The sequence below is a fragment of the Vigna unguiculata genome, chromosome 3, assembly GCF_037176805.1.
Source record: "Vigna unguiculata cultivar grain cowpea cultivar isolate G323 ecotype 2 chromosome 3, ASM3717680v1, whole genome shotgun sequence".
In the NCBI taxonomy this organism is placed as follows: domain Eukaryota; kingdom Viridiplantae; phylum Streptophyta; class Magnoliopsida; order Fabales; family Fabaceae; genus Vigna; species Vigna unguiculata.
The window spans coordinates 355330-373221 of record NC_140794.1 but is presented as its reverse complement, the minus strand read 5'-3'; the positions used below and the strand labels follow the sequence as shown (position 1 = coordinate 373221).

The 17892-nt window shown below is 31.8% G+C and overlaps 3 protein-coding genes across 3 annotated transcripts; 2 read left to right on the top strand and 1 right to left on the bottom strand.

Moving 5' to 3' along the window:
- The first annotated feature begins 5096 nt into the window (after nucleotides 1–5096).
- LOC114179502 (putative GPI-anchored protein At4g28100) lies at nucleotides 5097–7805 on the top strand. Its single transcript, XM_028065859.2, has 2 exons — nucleotides 5097–5982; nucleotides 7201–7805. The coding sequence occupies exons 1-2, from the start codon at nucleotides 5155–5157 to the stop codon at nucleotides 7525–7527; spliced, it is 1155 nt and encodes a 384-aa protein (XP_027921660.2). The 5' UTR covers nucleotides 5097–5154; the 3' UTR covers nucleotides 7528–7805.
- A 2874-nt stretch (nucleotides 7806–10679) lies between these two features.
- On the bottom strand, nucleotides 10680–11794 carry LOC114177090 (Glutaredoxin family protein). Its single transcript, XM_028062325.2, has one exon. The coding sequence runs from the start codon at nucleotides 11593–11595 to the stop codon at nucleotides 10720–10722; it is 876 nt and encodes a 291-aa protein (XP_027918126.1). The 5' UTR covers nucleotides 11596–11794; the 3' UTR covers nucleotides 10680–10719.
- A 2375-nt stretch (nucleotides 11795–14169) lies between these two features.
- Nucleotides 14170–17655, top strand: LOC114177531 (pentatricopeptide repeat-containing protein At4g02750-like). Its single transcript, XM_028062913.2, has 2 exons — nucleotides 14170–15631; nucleotides 16744–17655. Exons 1-2 carry the CDS (start codon nucleotides 14180–14182, stop codon nucleotides 17548–17550), a joined length of 2259 nt encoding a protein of 752 aa, XP_027918714.1. The 5' UTR covers nucleotides 14170–14179; the 3' UTR covers nucleotides 17551–17655.
- The last annotated feature ends 237 nt before the right edge of the window (nucleotides 17656–17892 follow it).

Here is a 17892-nt window from a genome sequence, read left to right as displayed (position 1 = left end):
TTAAATTCTTAATCTCTTGTTTTTTTTCATGGAACACGAAAGTTCCAACAACTGACCCAAAATTATGAATACACTTTTATGGTAAAAGAAATAAAAATTCATATAGTGGTACTGGGATCGGCAACAGGAAAAAAAAAGTGTCTCTTTTGCCGAATTCGCAGTAAAGGGGTTCACATGACAAAGTCTCCAACTGTTTGATGAAATAAAAGTTTCATAATGAGAAAGAGAGTGTGGCATTTTTCTTTGCTGCCACGAGTCCTCTTAGCAGCTTTAGAAAGCGTGCTACTGAGAAATGGAATAAAAAAACGAGTAAATTTGTCAAACACTTGGTGGGTTGGCTTGGAGAAGAAGGTTAAGGTTTTGCACTACACATAATCTTGCAAATATTCTAATTCTAATTCTTATTTTTTACATTGTATATTGTTGAGAATCCTTTTCATTTAATTTTACTTTTCTTTAATGTTGTTTTTTCAATTGATCATGTCTAATCTGATATCAACAATGAAAGTTACACAATTTTGTTTATTTTTTTGATAAAATAATAATATATATGACAAATTGTCAGCACAAACATGTAAAAACAAAACAAATTCTGATATATTAAAACATCGATTTTAAAAATTTAAAATATATTAAAATAATTTATCATCATTATTATAATAAACATATTATGATATTTTTTTTTTTACAAAGGCAGGAAAATTTAATGTACTAATGAGTAGCTTAATATTAATGAGAAAAATAAATCATGGTATTACCTTTTTTTAAAATATATATAGTACTTTAAATAATATCTACTTATTTGAAATTTAATGATAAAATCAATTCATTATTATAAAAAAGAAAATCATTGTCATGTTTTGCAGGGTGCAAAAGTGTAGTTTCTCTATAATCAAGATTTATTAACAATATTTTTGTCTTTTGAAGGGTTTACCACAAACTATATTTTAAAAATAAAATTCAATGTAATGGATTTTATCACAACAAAAACGGTCCCATTTTCAGCCCAAAAAGGCTCACATCTTCTATGCTTTGGACCGCTTTCTTAATTTGTGTGAATACGTTTTTCAAGAAAAAAAAATCATTTGTGATAAAGATATTTATACTATATTCCACCAAATAATTTAGAACGATTACACACGGATGAGAATTGAATTATTCTTTGGGACTATTTTTCAAGCCTCTTTCAATTTAATGAAAATTTTTGTAGATGTGAGTAATATTTTTATTTTCTAAATTGAATATGAAAAAAAAAATACCTATCTATCCGTTTTTGTTTTCATATATGTTTTTTTAATATTCATTTTTTTTATTTTTAAAATATATTTACTTTAATAGATAATCTAATAAATTTTTATTGAATTTTTTCCTTAATTTAAGTATTTATTTTTTAAGACATGTATTTATTTAATTATATAAATAAATAACAATAAAAATATTAAAAAAATAAAAAAATATATATCTTTTTTACACACAACAAAATGAAATCTTTCATAAATGTATAATCAAAGTGTGATAAAATAAAAATTATCTTGAATATATCTAACAATACTTTCTAGACATCAAATTAGCCAAACTATTAATAGATAGTAAAAATTATTTTAGTAAAACCTAAGTATTTTGAATGAAACAAAAATGAAAAATAAAAAAAATAAAAAAGATAACTTTTTTATATTATATAATAAATAAATAAAAATTACAATTAAATATTTAAAATTGAGAGTGAAGTATTTTAATATGAACAAAATAAACAATAAATAAAACTAAACAAGGAATAAAAATATTAAAAAGAAATACTTTATACCCTAAGACACTTAATTAAGGCTCAGTAGTTAGAATGTGATTTAATGGGATGAATAGCTTAATATGTTTGATATGAACTTAAGTTTTTAATAATTAGAGTTAAATTAAGTTAAAATTTATGTAATATTTTAAACTAAAAATTACGGAAATGCTCTCAATAAATTATATTTTTTCTTATTGTAGTGAATTATTTTATTATTTACTATTGTAATTAAAATATTACATTTTTTTTTCTTTTCGATGTATTAATTTTCACAAAGTTTTTTGTTTTTTTTAATATTGTAATTTTAGTTTTATTTTATAATAAGTTGATATTAAACATTATTGTTATATAAGAAAAAAATTATTAAAAAAAAGCAAATAACATAGAGAATCACACCAAAATTATGTAAAAATATGTTAGAGATATGCAAAAAGTACCTTTTCCATCTGTATACTTCATTTTATTTCATGTCCGTTAAAATTTTATTTTAACATTTTCTTATTTACAAATTATACACAACCACAATTATTTTACTTGCAAAACCAGTTCCTAGTAGAAGCAGCAAAAACAGTTCTTAACATTTAAATTTAAAATTCATTTTTAAAACACTACATTGTTCTTTTGTTAAATATAACAATTAATTTTTTAATTTATCACACACAAGAGCGAAAATAAACTTGTTTTCACGGAGATATTTATCGAATTTTTTGTGTGTGGGTATTCTGTAAATCTTTCAATCTGTCTTAGTTTTAACGAAAAATATCTGTATATAAATATGAAAATAGATAACAAAGATTTTTTATGTTATGAATAATTTCTAATTTTAAAATATTAAAATATCTTCAATTTTGTAAATATTATAATAAACTTGTTTAAACTTTTTTTCTCATTACTATTCTTTTTACTATGTTTTTACATGCTGTCATAATTTATGTTCTGTATATGTCTAGGGAGTTGTATGTTAACAATATCTCTTTGGATTTTTTATTTTATTTAACATTGTAGGGGTGCATGAAGAAATTGGTTTATGGGTTTTATTTTATATTTTATTTTTATAAGGGTCGGAACAATTTGAGCTTCATGGCCCCATACAAATAAAGTTATTTTAAAAAATAGTCAATGTTGTGGGAAATTTGGTTAAGGATGCAAAATTTAAATCATGATATTAACTTCAAAAATGCTCCATTATCATATTACTAATGAATTTATGATCCACAATTTGTTTGAATAATTTAAAAAACGTGTTAGTTAAAGAAGTGTTTTGTAAGTACATCATAGTTTTATGTGTTATGGGTGTATAATATTCCAACATGTCTAGTGTAGGTAGTAACTTAATTATTAGAAATAAAATTTAGGTAAAGAACTAATGTACAGCTTTAACCTTTTGTGTGTTTTTGTTTTGTTATTCACAAGAGTGTGGAGCACAATTTAGTTAAAAATGAAACTTTGCAATATAAAATAGGTAATGAGGCCATGTGATGTGATGTGCTACCGTAGCCACAATTTTCTTCCAAGACATATCGGTGAGGAAAAAAGAGAAAAAAAAAAGCCTATTACTTTTAGGACATGATGCCCCCTCTTTGAAATCACTTTTAGGTCAATCATCATGTAGTAAATTTTTATTTTGAGCCCATAAATTTGAAAGTGGATTTGAAATTGTTATAAAATGTTAGAAATAGATTCAATGGAACTCAAAGTCTTACGACGGATATAAATGATAAAGTTAATATTATATAAAAATAAAAATTTATGGTGTCATTGTTTTAAGATTTTGGATTAAAATTGATTTCAAATATTTTAAGGGTTAAATATGTTTTTGGTCCCTTAACTTTCAATAAACTTTGAAATTAGTTCATTTAAAAATTTTGGACCAATTTAGTCTTCCATCTTTCGAATTACGTGAATTTAGTCATTTTAATCAAATTTGGTTAAGCGTTAAATTTATTTGACATGTCAAGTACGTTTCATACTAGTATTTGACTTAACATTAAAGCAAAAATGTGTCAAATAGTATAAACAACTCAAATACGTACGAAACATCAAATAAATCTAACAAAATTTGATTAAAAGAACTAAATCCACGTAGTTCAAAGGATGAAAGACTAAATTTATTCAAAATTTTAGAATTAAAATTTTAAAATAAACTAATTTCAAAATTCACTGAAACTTAAAGAACCAAAAACATATTTAAATCTAATATCTTATATATATAAGATCAATGTCATATATATTAGAAAAATCACAATCTCAATCAAAATTAAGATAAGTTTTACTGCCTCTTGATATAAAGTTAGGATAAATTTTAAATTACTCTGATATTAAATATGATATCAAGTGAGTAATAAATTTCAAGTTTAACTCTAAGTTGTAAAATTAGCTCCATATAAATTGTAATTTAGTGTAAAACGCGTCCAACGCGCTGTCCTTGTTCCTTACGGATAAGGTTTGGCCAAGTTTGTAGAAACGAAAAGATAAAAACATGTTGAAATCTGGTTCTAAATAATGTAAGACCTTATCTCTCAGGATTCTTTTCACTTTTGAAACACTTCCAAACAAATACTTCATTAGTTCATCAATCATCATCATCTAATCCAGCACCGAAAACAAAATTATTTAACTTTGCCCCTCCAATAATTTGTCACAGGGAAACACAAGTTGCTGTCAAGGCTTGGAGAATACAACACTGCTATCAAGTATGGACAGAGTAAAACTCCAAAATTTGGCTTCAGCTCTCACATACTAACAAAAAATTGGGTAGATGATTAGTCAGGGCACCACATAATTCTTTTCCATAATTAGGTTTGGGACTTTAAACAAAGATGATTAAGAAATAGAATATCACAACAACTGCTAATTAAACCATGGGAAAAGTTCTGTGTTAGTATCACAACAATGCCATGTATTAGCCTCAGTGTCGGCATATTTATGTTCATATAATCATAGTAAGATATCTGAAAACAACAAACATGAGTGTTTTGTTTGCTGTTAATTATAATTTTATGATGTATCTTTGTGTGAAGACAGAAGCTTGCAACGAAACTGATAGATTGGGAAAGTGACAAGAAAATAGAAAATTACCAGAGTGAAAATTCTAAAACGATGAAACACCAACCTACACCTAAATCTCAATCAAACTCGTTTTTCCCACAAATGATGTCATGATGAAGCTATGAGAAAGTTTGTAGAGGTAAATGAGGTAAATTTGCAGACTAAGTTGGTGTGAGATCTAAATGAGGTAGCATAGTGCCAAACTTAGGTTGACCCCACCATTCTTTTTGCTTCCTTTAATTCCCTTTACCTTTCCTAGCTTGTGAATTCTGACCCAACAGAGTCCACCACGTCCATAACATCCCAATATTCTCTTCTTTATGGTGAGAGAAGAGAAACAAGAGACCAACCACATCCACGTTCATTCATTCCACACCCTTCTTTCCCCTTTCTCTTCACCGTTCAGTGTGTTAGAACTTAGATTAGACCCTCTTAAACTCACTATGACACTGACACTACCTCCTCCAAAATCGCCATTTTTTAAGACCCTTTTCTTCTTCCTCGCTCTCTTCCCTAGCTACCTTGCTCTCCCTGATCCTGATGCTGCTGCTTCAGCATCACTTCAGCCTATCATACCACACCCTTCTTCAACTTCTTCGTCAACAGGCACAATCCCTGCATTCCCGGAACAAGCTGATGTTGAAGGGTGCCCTCTTAACCTCTCTGATGAACACTATGAAGGGATAAAGAGTGCATGCGGCTCCAACAAAAATGCTGCAGATAAGGATCTCCACCGTAGCAGATGCTGTCCGGTGCTTGCTGCTTGGCTCTATTCTGCTTACTCAGTCACTGCCCTTGGTGGTGGAATGCAACACCAACGTGCCTCACAAGGCCATGCCACATCCTATGACATGCCCTTGTTGCCTGATGATTCAGAGACATGTGTGAGTGACCTGGGGAAGGCCTTGAAAGTTAGAGGAATCCACCTTGTTCAGCCTAATGAGACTTGTGATGTTGTGTATTGCTACTGCGGCATTAGGCTGCACCCTTTGACCTGCACCGAGTCTTTTTCGATCACTCCAAGTGGGAGTCTTGTGGTGGATGGAAGTGTTAGAAGATTGGAAAGGGATTGCTTGAGTAGCAGCACCAATGTGAATAAGTTTCCAGGCCTAGGAGGATGCTCCAAGTGCTTGCATAGTCTCTATTCAGTAAGTTTTCAGCTACTTCCTTCGTATTTTGTTTTGTTCACTGTTCTTGTTTTAGCATTGTTTGTTTCGGATGTGCCATGGATAGATCTTACATCTCTGAATATGATGAAGCTGATCAAGGTTTCATATCAATTAACTCTTCTTTCATCTTCATTCTCCATGATTGGGAAAGTGTTTTTCTTTTTTTGCCTTCCTTTACTTCGGATACTGGTTAGTGTTGTTTGATTGGCACTCTGCTTTACGCGCCTTTCGATCAGTGTAGCTCACGAAAGTTTGCAGAAACATCATTAGTGTACTGTGTGCACTTCAGTAATTTCAGAGTTACTGATATGAATTCTGGTCAAATGATTCGAATGTCTTGTAATCATGTGTGCCTATAATGGATTAAGCACATGTGATGTCCCTATACTGTCTTAAAAAACTAGAAGTTTTTACATTCTTGGTGTCAAGACATTTGTGCTACTAGCACTTAGCACTAAAACCAGTTATGTCGTGTAAAACAAGTTCTTGTTCACGAGAAAAGTGTTATTTCTTAAATGCAAGAGACATTGCAATGAATTTAGTGTTCTTGTTCTTGTCACGGACCCTTCATTAATGATGTTTTAAGCGTAGAGACATGGTTGTACTTTTAGTTCATTATTTTTCTTTTCCCGTCACATGCGGCTACCTAGTAAATTGACTGCGATGAGTAAAACTGAGATCTGATTCTCCCAGTGATTCTTCTGAAGCATTCACAAATTGCCTGACACATTTTCTGCTTAATTCATAGATATTGGCATTAGCTGATATAATAATATCTGCAGCCATATTTGGATTTATCGTTCCTGCTTCTGATTTGATTTAGCAGTCTGCTCAAAAAATGATGTCTCTTACCTATTTTTCCCCGTATAAAAATCTCATGCATTGTTTCAGAATCTTAAATTCATTATCTAAAAAACTTGGCCTTCATTTAAGATGATCTGAATATTATTGCTCAGGGTTGTTGCTTCCCAGAAAACAAATGAATCATAACACAATGTCCCACCTTTCAAAACCATGTTTCAAAACCACACCTTTCTAAGCTAAATAATTAGTTGGTAGATACTTCTCCCATGAGCTATTTCTGTAATAGATAGCTAGCATTGATGTGCAGCTTTGACCTTTGTTCTAGGAGTGGATGTTACATCAATATAATAAAAGACTGTAAATATAACTTAACAAGCCTTTGGTTGTACGCAGCTTAGAAAGAAGTCTTCAAATTCAAGCAAGCCACAAGACAGGACCACCAAGATCCATAACAAAGACTGTGAACTCATGGGTCTAACATGGCTTCTGGCAAAGAATCGAACAGCTTACATTCACACAGTTTCTGGGGTTCTTCGAGCTCTGATGTTGAGCAACGAAGGGTCTGATCCACAATCATGCACTCTAAACAGTGATGGAATGCCTCTTGCCGTTGATTCATCTGAAATGTCAGATCAATCTCCATCAAGCTACCTCCAAGCACCAATTTTCCTCTCTTTGTTACTGCTTGGAGTGCATTATTTCACTGCATCATCCACCTAACTCAAATGCACCCACAAATGGCATTTTGTAAATCTGAATCCGTGCTCTGTGCTTAGGAGTGTAATTTTTTTTGAATTGGGTTAATGTGTTTGATAGAAAATTGGCATGATTTGATTTTGGTGGGACTGGTTTGGCATGTGCTAATAGCGACCTGTGGTTGGTTTTGGAGGGACAAAAATGGGTGTAGCTGCTGCATTGGGTGTTGTGGGGGCATTATTTTTAGACAGTTGTATGCTTCACGGGCGATTTATGATTTAGGGGGAACGTTTAAGTCTCCATCACCATCTTCATCTCTTGAAATTCTCTCTGCTTCAACAATGATTTAATCCAAAGTCTTAAAATTAATGATTTTTGACATAGGTTGAATTTGTGATCAAGTTGGGGATCAAAAAATCACCGTTAACAATAATAATGATAATCCTAATAATATTAATATTTTTTGTTAATAATATTAACAGTAACAATAATATTATATAATAATAATATTAATAACGATAACAATATAATAACAAATAAAAATAATAATATTGATATATAATGATAAATGTTGTATCCCAAGGAATTGTGTGGACTGAGCATGCAAAAATAATAAATTAAAATGCAAGTACTTCGAGATTCTATGAAATGACAATTACTAAATGATAGCACTTGAAATGATGGCTTTTGATTTAAAAAAAGTTGAAAACTTCTAATATGAAACTGCAAGGTCAATTTCCAAAATATCATTTAATTATACCCATTATATTATAATGAACGCTTTCTCTCTCAAGAATCAAATGTTGATGCATCAAGATAAAATTTCAACATGTAAAAAATAATTTAAAAGTGTTAAACCGTGATGGTCACTTAGTAGGAAGCATCAAGACAATACAAATATTTTGTGAATTGAGAAAAAAAAAATATTTTCATTATTATCATACTCGTGAATTTAGGAATGATAAAATTTTTATTATTATTATCATACTCATAATTTTAATTAAAAAACTTATAAAATATATATTTTTTAAATATTCGTGAATATAAGAGTATCTACGAGTATCCGCGAATTTTTTAAAATCTACAAATATTTTTTAAGTAGATATCTGACAAATAAATGAGTGGGTAGCGAATGATTTTTTTTTTTTTTGGATCAAGTTACAAATAAGTACTGTCCATACCCGATCCAACCTGTTATCATCCAACCTGATCAATTAAAAAAAAGAATCAATTAAGTTTCTTATTTAATACATTGTATATATTGTAGAGATAGACACGTAACAGAAACAAAAATATGCGGTAAAATGTATTTTAATCCATGATGATCTAATTTTAGTCCTTCATAATGGTTTCATTCCTTGTTTTTCGATATAGAGAATTTTGGCACCAAATCCTCCACATTTCAAAAAAGAGAAGGACCAAACCCACCAGTTATAAGTGTTGGGTCTAAAACTAATTTTGACCCAAACTCAAGAGACTTAAAACACATTTTACCCAAAATCTATAGATGTAGAGTTCATAACATTGTAACCTTAGTAGGAGAATGAGGATCGGATCATGATGCTCTATCAATGGTGAAAGGATATTTTTGGAATTTAGAAAGTGTTTGGGAGTGCAAAAGAAATCTTGAAATTGCAGAAAGAAATTCCCTCTCTGCAATTTATTAGGCCCATTAAGGATGAGTTTATGTTAAAAGACCAGTAGTTGTATACAACTTTTTCATCTTCTAACTTTGGGGCATTTTTTCATGTACTCTCGTAATTTTAACCTGCATTCCCACAAATTTCAAATTTTAAATTTATTCTGTTATTTATAAATTTTAATTTCAGTTTTGGATCGTGTAGTTTAGAGACTAACTGGATTGCGTAATTCAAAGACATTCCAGACCATATATCATTCAAATTTAAGACTATTATAAGATTATCTTGGTGCTAAAATTGAAAGGGAGGGTGAAGGGGTGTGATTTTAACTCCTCTATATAAAAAATGTAAACAATAAACATTAATATTTTAATATTTTAAAATATATGATTGTATTATGAAGGGTTCATTTTTGAATTTCTTAAATACATTCTATAATACAAAACAAAAATACATTACTAATTATCCATTCAAAATGTATTTTTGAATAACACAAGCATTTAAGAAAGACAAGAAAAAAATTAGTTTGACACATTTGTGTAATGATCGAAGGAATAATATGTTGACTTTGTCTTCATGAGAGAAATTACACTTGTAAAATAAAAAAGGTTAAATATTTTTATTGATACTCATTTTTGTAAAGAAATCTAAAGTAAATCTCATTCTTTTCTTTCTCAATTAGATTTTTATTTTGAAAATTTCAGTGCAAGTAGATTCTTTTTATTAGTAACACGCTAACCGCGTTAATCATGTATCACGCGTCGGTACATGATTTTTTGTTTTACTTTTTTTATAAATTATTTTAAATAATAATTGTCACATATCAAACTAACAATGTATCACGCGGTAGAAATAATATAATGTAACAGTAACAATGTCTTATTACTGTATCATTATTAAATGCGAAAAATATCAATGTAATTCGTTTATATGATCACTAACTTGCAAAAGGGGTGCAAAGCTAATGTAGAGGTGGAAAAGTTCGATAAAACTGGTCATTTTACCATTTCATGGGGGGTGCAGGTTGAAAATGTGGGCCTTGGAAATTGGGAGGTGCAAACCCTCAAATTTATACAATTTTTCATTTTGTATACATGTAATCTGGAATTTTCTCGTTTTCTCTATAAATCTAATCCATTTCTATCAAATAAATTATGCAAGTTCCTTTTTTATTACTTTATGTAATTTGTATTACATGATCTTCGGGCTTTCAAGATAGGTTAAGAAGATTCTCATGTGAGATATTTCGGCATTGAAACAAGAACTAGAATGAAGCTAAGGGTGTTAAGGCAAAATTTAATGAAAGAATCTTAGGGTCTACTCTATAAACATAAAAGTTGTAAAAGTTATAGGTCACATTTGGTACAAGACCATAAAAACTACCATAACTTAATGTATTTCATTTGTGTTTCTTTTTCTGAGTTTATCAGTACTATAACCTCATAATATTTTAATCTTCTTGAATTTCAACACCTAACACCTCCATCGAAAGATGATTATTAGAAAATTTCACATCTGCAACAAGAAAAGCAATGATTACACGAAGAGAGTGAGTATTATTATGGCAGAAAAGTGATCAAGAACAAACAGGGCACAAGATCAAGCCATTTTCATTGCAATGGAGACACTTAACAACAAAAACCCTTCCCCCATCCTTAACAACACTCTTGCAACTGCCATTACAGTTGAAGCAAGGCAAGAACCTCATGTCCCCGCAACCCTCACAAACGGCACCAACCTTCTTCTTCGGCAACCCCTTAAGCAGTTCTCCGAGAAGACCATCTTCGGCGACCTTCAGCATCTCCTCGGCGCCGCCGATGTAGAGGCCCTTCACGAACACCCTCGGAGGAACCATCGCTTCTCTCGGCTTCCCCTTCAGCAACCCTCTCAGCTCCTCCCGGAACCCGCTGTCCATCGACACGTCACGCTCGCAGATAGCCACGCCCAGGGCCTCGAACGCCGCGCGCACCGCGTTGCAAGCCTCGAACGTTTTCCGCACGCCGCGCAACGTCGTCGTATAGATCACCACGCGGTTTTCGCCGCCCCGGGGGCATATTCGCTCGAACCGGTTCGGCGGCGTTGGACCGGGTTTGGTCGGTGTGAGGAGGTTAGGGTTGGAGTTTTCTTTGGAAAAGCGGAAGCTTTCGGTGTCGAGACCGGACATGAGTTCCCATGAGTTGATTATCTCGGGTTCGGATCGGAAGGGTCTTGGTTCGGACCAGAGGGACTTGGGTTCGGAGTTTGGCTCGGAGGGGAAAAGAGAGGCTAGGGTGAAACGTGACGGTGGTGTAGAAGGGGTGGTGGTGGTGGTGGTGGTGTGCGGCGGCGGGTCGAGGGTGAGAAGGCCGTAGGTGGTGGAGGTGAGGGAGACGATGTGGTGGCCCAAGGCGGAGGAACCAAGTTGGGTGAATTCTTCGTCTTGGTTGAGAAGATTGGAAGAAACGCAACCCATCACTCTCTCTCTCTCTCTCTTCTCTCAGTTTTTTTTGAATTTTCGTGAACTGAAACCGAAGACAGTGAAGAAAAAGAAAGGTTAGTGTAGTTTCTGTGTTTTGCAGTGATCATTGTTTATTCTTTTGAGCATTAAATTTTGGGAGCTTTTCTTCAATTTCGTTTCTTGCTTTGTGGATTCAATTTTCAAACGCGGTGGGTCCCACCGAACTCGAGCGCTAAAAATTGATGACACGACATGGGAAAAAGGAGCTTCGCTTATTTAAACTGCACATTCCCTCCATTGCTTTTTTTTTTTCTTTTTTCTTCTGATTACGATAAAATTTTAAATGTATCATTTGATTGCTTATTTTTGGAATGGAATAGAGAATATAATCATTAGTAAAATTACTTTTTGCAGAATCAGGTTTATTTGATGCAAAAATCAATATTGAATTCATGATGATATAAATAATATTAAAGTTTTCAAAAATGTCCTTTGCAAACTATTTGTAGTTTAAAATTTTTTATGAAAATGGAAGCATACGACATCGTAAATTGCCTCCTTTGAACATATTGCAATTGCTCCTATTAGATTATTTTCTTGAATTTGGTTAGGTGAAACGTTTTGAAAATTTAGGTGATTGAGAAAATGAAATTGAATTGGTTTGTGTTTATTGGATTAGAAAGAATGAAAGATAAAGAAGAGAATTTTAAATAAATTATTAAAAATATAAAATAGATTAAGCTTTGATTAAAAGAAGAGATAATGTAAATAATAACAATAATAATGTTACTCATTTATATTTCAGTTTAAATATGTGGCAAATGAGGTTTTTTCCGTTAAAAGATTTTTCTTTGCGTTTTATTCTTCAGAGTTAATTATTACGGTTTTTTTTATACTATATGACACAAAATAATACTCAGACATCAAAATAATTGATATATTTACATTATCCTTCCTTTTCGCAATATATTATATCTACATAACTTCCAAAATAAAATAAAAGAAACAAAATCATAATATTTATATTTATTTTTTTCTATTATTTTGTTGTTGAGATTCTTTTTTACATTGTTATTGTATAGACTTTTATACAAGTTATTTAGATCTCATACATAAGTATATATCAAAATTAAGTACGTAATTTTTTGTCCAAATGACTATATTTCATTTCATAAATGAAAGACATGTATTTCGAGTGAGATTAAACAATTTGCATATGACATATTTATTTAATAAGTTGTTACAATAATAAAATTACATAACAAGAACACACAAACACAATTTTTGTTCACATCATCACATATTAGGTTAAAAGGAAATTTGATCCAACTCTCACCACCTATATTTTTTTTTACATCACTCTAATATTAGTAAAGTCAATACATATTATACATAATATAAAATTTAATAGACACTCTAAAAATCTCAACATAATATTCGTTCTCTTAAAATGACTGATTATAATTCATCATATGATCAAAATTCTAGTTAAAAAAAGGTTAATTCTATATTTTTTTTTAGCTTTGACAACAATTTTTGGTTTGAGTGAGAATATATTTGAACCGAATTTTATTGTTTACTTTAATTTTCGTGTGATTGGAGATAAAGTTAAAAATAAATGTTGTTTTCACATTATATTTTCATTTTGAACTATAAGGTTGGTATAGGTGGTAAAAGATAGAAAAGAGTGTAGGAAAGACTCAAAGTTTAACTCTCCTGCCATAAAACTAACAATTAACATCAACAAGAAAAATTATTTACATTTTCAAAAGAACAAATAACATTAATTATTTATAAATAACTAAATGTATTTCTTTTTTACAACTATATCGATGGATTAGGTACATAATATGTACTTTTTAAATTTGGTCTAACCTTTATATTTTATAAATAAAATGTTAATAAGAAAGTTAAACCTTAAAACAAATTATAACATTTATGCCATTATGTAAAGAAAAGTATAAAAATAATATCTTATGTCACTAAAATATAACATTGATGATCTTAATACAATACTAATATATCATTACAATAAATAATCACTCTTATGCACCGTTAAGTAATGTGATATAAAACTATTCAAAGACACAAATATAATTCATTAAAACATAACATTAAGATTTTAAATTTAACTCAATTTTACATTATTAATTTATAAAATAAAAAGTTTATACTTCTTTATATACTACAAAATCATTTTATCTGGTCAATAATTTTCATTTTATAACTTTTGCAAACGCAAATTAAGGAGTAAATTATGTAAAATAACGCATTATGGTCTTGAAATAATAATCAAAAAATAATTTTTTGACTACTAAATTGTGATAACTTTTTCTTACGACCTTAAAAGGTATTTTTTAAATGATTTTTATTTTTTTATTTTCTCATTGTCAATATTTTAAAATCTCTTAAAAAATAACACATCTTATAACAACAAGTTGCGAAAATTTAATAGTGAAATATTCTCGTACATACGACTAAAAGCTGTCATAAATTTTCCTCAAACATAACATCGTTAAACTAGAAAACAACCTTAACATCCAAAATATGATTCCTGGTTATTTAAAATACAATCACTATATAGTATGACACAAAAACGATGCGCGGGAAGTTTATCTTGAGACAGTTACACAGCAGCAACTTTCAACTTCAACGACCCACCAATTTTCCGAAACCCCATCTGAAAGAGAAAGACTCACACATTGTGAAATGCACCAAAGCCATCTCTACCCACATGCGCAATGGCCACTGCGACTTGGCTCTCCGAGTCTTCAACACCATGCCGCTTCGAAACTCGGTCTCCTACAACGCCATGATATCTGGGTACCTGAGGAACGCAGAGTTCTCCCTTGCAAGGGACCTGTTTGACAGAATGCCCCACAAAGACCTGTTTTCCTGGAATCTAATGCTTACTGGCTACCTCAGGAACCGCAGACTCCGTGATGCTCGCGTGATGTTTGACTCAATGCCCGAAAAGGATGTTGTTTCCTGGAATGCAATGCTGTCTGGGTATGTCCGGAGTGGGCACGTTGATGAGGCAAGGGAAGTTTTTGATAAGATGCCTCACAAGAATTCCATCTCGTGGAATGGGTTGCTTGCAGCATATGTTCGGAGTGGGAGACTCGAGGAGGCCAGTCACTTGTTTGAGTCCAAGTTAGACTGGGAATTGATTTCTTGGAACTGTTTGATGGGTGGGTATGTGAAGAGAAACATGTTAGGCGAAGCTAGGCTTCTTTTTGATCAAATGCCTATTAGGGATGTGGTTTCCTGGAATACCATGATTTCAGGTTATGCACAGGATGGAGATTTGTCACAGGCTAGGAGATTATTTGCGGAGTCTCCAGTAAGGGATGTTTTCACGTGGACAGCAATGGTGCATGCCTATGTGCAGAATGGATTGTTGGATGAAGCGAGGACAGTTTTCGATGAAATGCCACAGAGAAGAGAGATGTCGTACAATACAATGATTGCTGGTTATGTGCAATACAAGAGAATTGACATGGCAAGGAAATTGTTTGATGCAATGCCTTTTCCAAATACAGGTTCGTGGAATATCATGATAAGCTGTTATTGTCAGGGGGGTGATGTAGCACAAGCAAGGAACTTGTTTGATGCGATGCCTGAGCGTGATTCTGTATCTTGGGCAGCTATTATTGCTGGTTATGCTCAGAATTGTCACTATGAAGAAGCTATGAACATGCTTGTGGAGATGAAACGAGATGGAGAAGGTTTAAATAGATCTACCTTTTGTTGTGCGCTGAGCACATGTGCTGATATAGCTGCTTTGGAGTTAGGGAAACAAGTTCATGGTCAGGCGGTGAAGACAGGGTATGAGAACGGATGTTTAGTGGGGAATGCACTTGTTGGAATGTATTGTAAATGTGGCTGCATAGATGAAGCTTATGAAGTGTTTCAAGGAATACAACATAAAGATATCGTCTCTTGGAACACAATGTTATCTGGTTATGCTAGGCATGGATTTGGCAGGCTGGCTTTAACAGTATTTGAGTCAATGATCACAGCAGGGGTTAAACCTGATGAGATTACCATGGTAAACATATTTTACGCACTTCTTATGCATGGATAATTGTTCCTTATCTATTTTTTCCTTTTGCAAAAACTTGTCATTATTGCTTAATTTTCACTTAATTATTTTTAACTTAGAGGTTTATAAATCAATTTTCTGATAAATTTTTAGGGTTTAATACTTAATACAGTTTCATCGTCTCCTAAGGAAATACCTGGGTTGCTGCTAGGGATTCTCGAAATCCGGGCTGTTTCCAAGAAGGGAACAAAACTTGTTGTTTTCTTATCAAATATCTATTTTCACCGTAGAAGTGTATTGTTTGTTGCTTTGTCATTTGTCCGAAATGAAAATGCCATCTGCATAATATCTGGTTTGAAGTTAAAAATGTTACTGACCTAAGTAGCGGAAATATATTCGTGCTATATACTAATGACACATCTTTAACACAAATTTGTTGGTTTTAGTGGCAAGATGTCCCCACTCCACCCCTGCCTTATATTGTGTGGGTAAAGTTGAGTTCCCTTATTTAGCTATGCAATATATATCATATATATTAGTGCATTCTTTTAATGAAGACGAAATACTTTATTGGAAGTACGGCAAAAAGCAGATGGAACAAGAGAAATAGCATAATTTTTATGAGTAACTCTCTATCACTTTTAGTTATATAAATAGACTACATGCCTACAACTTTTTTCCTTGCCCATCTCTTCACTCTGCCTTTGTTCCACTATATCTTTAACATGGATAGTAAAATTATGTTAGAATGCACGAAATACAGGGAAGAAGTTCTGCTGCAAAGGAAAATCATATATGTGTTGTGACGTGGTCTCTTAAGTTGTCAAATAGGTAGCCCTTTTGCATTGATACGCGTAATGCAAGCAGTGTAAATTTTGTTTCCCTCCTCTATTTGGTATTATCATTTCCAAAGTTACTCCCATCTTTCAGCTAATTAATAGTTGCTTGGGTTGTTTCTTGTTTTTTACACAAATACTATGATCATAATCATAAAGAACTAGCAAATCAATTATGAATGAGTCATTAATTTTAGTATTTTATCTATAATGCACTAGCTTGCCTTTTGACCCTGTTCTACAAGAAACATCATATCGCTTCTTCTTCTAATAATATTTCAGGTTGGCGTGCTGTCAGCTTGCAGTCATAATGGCTTGACAGACAGGGGTACAGAATATTTTCATTCAATGGATAAGGATTATGGAGTAAAACCAAATTCAAAACATTATACTTGCATGATCGATCTTCTTGGTAGAGCAGGTCGTCTGGAAGAAGCACAGAACTTAATCAGAAACATGCCTTTCGAGCCAGATGTTGCAACATGGGGAGCTCTATTAGGTGCAAGCCGAATTCATGGCAATATGGAACTGAGTGAGAAGGCTGCTGAGATGGTTTTCAAGATGGAACCTAATGACTCGGGAATGTATGTTCTTCTTTCAAATTTATATGCAGCTTCAGGAAGATGGGTCGATGTTAGTAAAATTAGATTGAAAATGAGGGAAGTTGGTGTTCAGAAAACACCAGGGTGTAGTTGGGTTGAGGTACATAACAATATTCATACTTTCACAGTTGGGGATTGTTTTCACCCAGAGAAAAGTAGAATATATGCCTTCTTGGAAGAGTTAGATTTAAGAATGAAACAAGAAGGGTATGTTCCTTCAACAAAATTGGTCTTGCATGATGTGGAAGAGGAGGAGAAGAAGCATATGCTAAAGTATCACAGTGAAAAATTAGCTGTAGCATTTGGAATTCTGACTATACCGGCTGATAGACCAATACGTGTCATGAAAAACTTGCGAGTGTGTGAAGACTGCCATAATGCCATCAAACACATATCCAAGATTGTTGGAAGGTTTATAATCGTAAGGGATTCTCATCGATTTCACCACTTCAGTGAGGGTATTTGTTCTTGTGGGGATTATTGGTGACAGTGTGAAATATGACAAAAATTAACCTAATTGCAAGTATAAATCGTGTACCCTCTCTTGAATTGAATAAATATAAAATATTTTTTCATGACAAATAAATAATCATTACAAAATTAAAAATAATACAATAACAAATAAATTTGATAATTTTTTATTTGAAATAAATAAAGTAAATTGTACACTCCTCTTTTACAAATGACAAAATGATTTAATTATAGCTTATTTTGAGACTTTCTTTTAGAAAAGTACACTTTAATATATATATATATATATATATATATATATATATATATATATATATATATATATATATATATATGAAGATATTTTATGTCGTGAAGG

Excerpts from the sequence above, each read along its gene's own strand:
- LOC114179502 (XM_028065859.2), top strand. The coding sequence starts at position 5,155 with ATGGTGAGAGAAGAGAAACAAGAGACCAACCACATCCACGTTCATTCA. Across the intron at positions 5,983-7,200 it reads GCTTGCATAGTCTCTATTCA|CTTAGAAAGAAGTCTTCAAA; the intron begins GTAAGTTTTCAG and ends GGTTGTACGCAG.
- LOC114177090 (XM_028062325.2), bottom strand. The coding sequence starts at position 11,595 with ATGGGTTGCGTTTCTTCCAATCTTCTCAACCAAGACGAAGAATTCACC.
- LOC114177531 (XM_028062913.2), top strand. The coding sequence starts at position 14,180 with ATGCGCGGGAAGTTTATCTTGAGACAGTTACACAGCAGCAACTTTCAA. Across the intron at positions 15,632-16,743 it reads AACCTGATGAGATTACCATG|GTTGGCGTGCTGTCAGCTTG; the intron begins GTAAACATATTT and ends ATAATATTTCAG.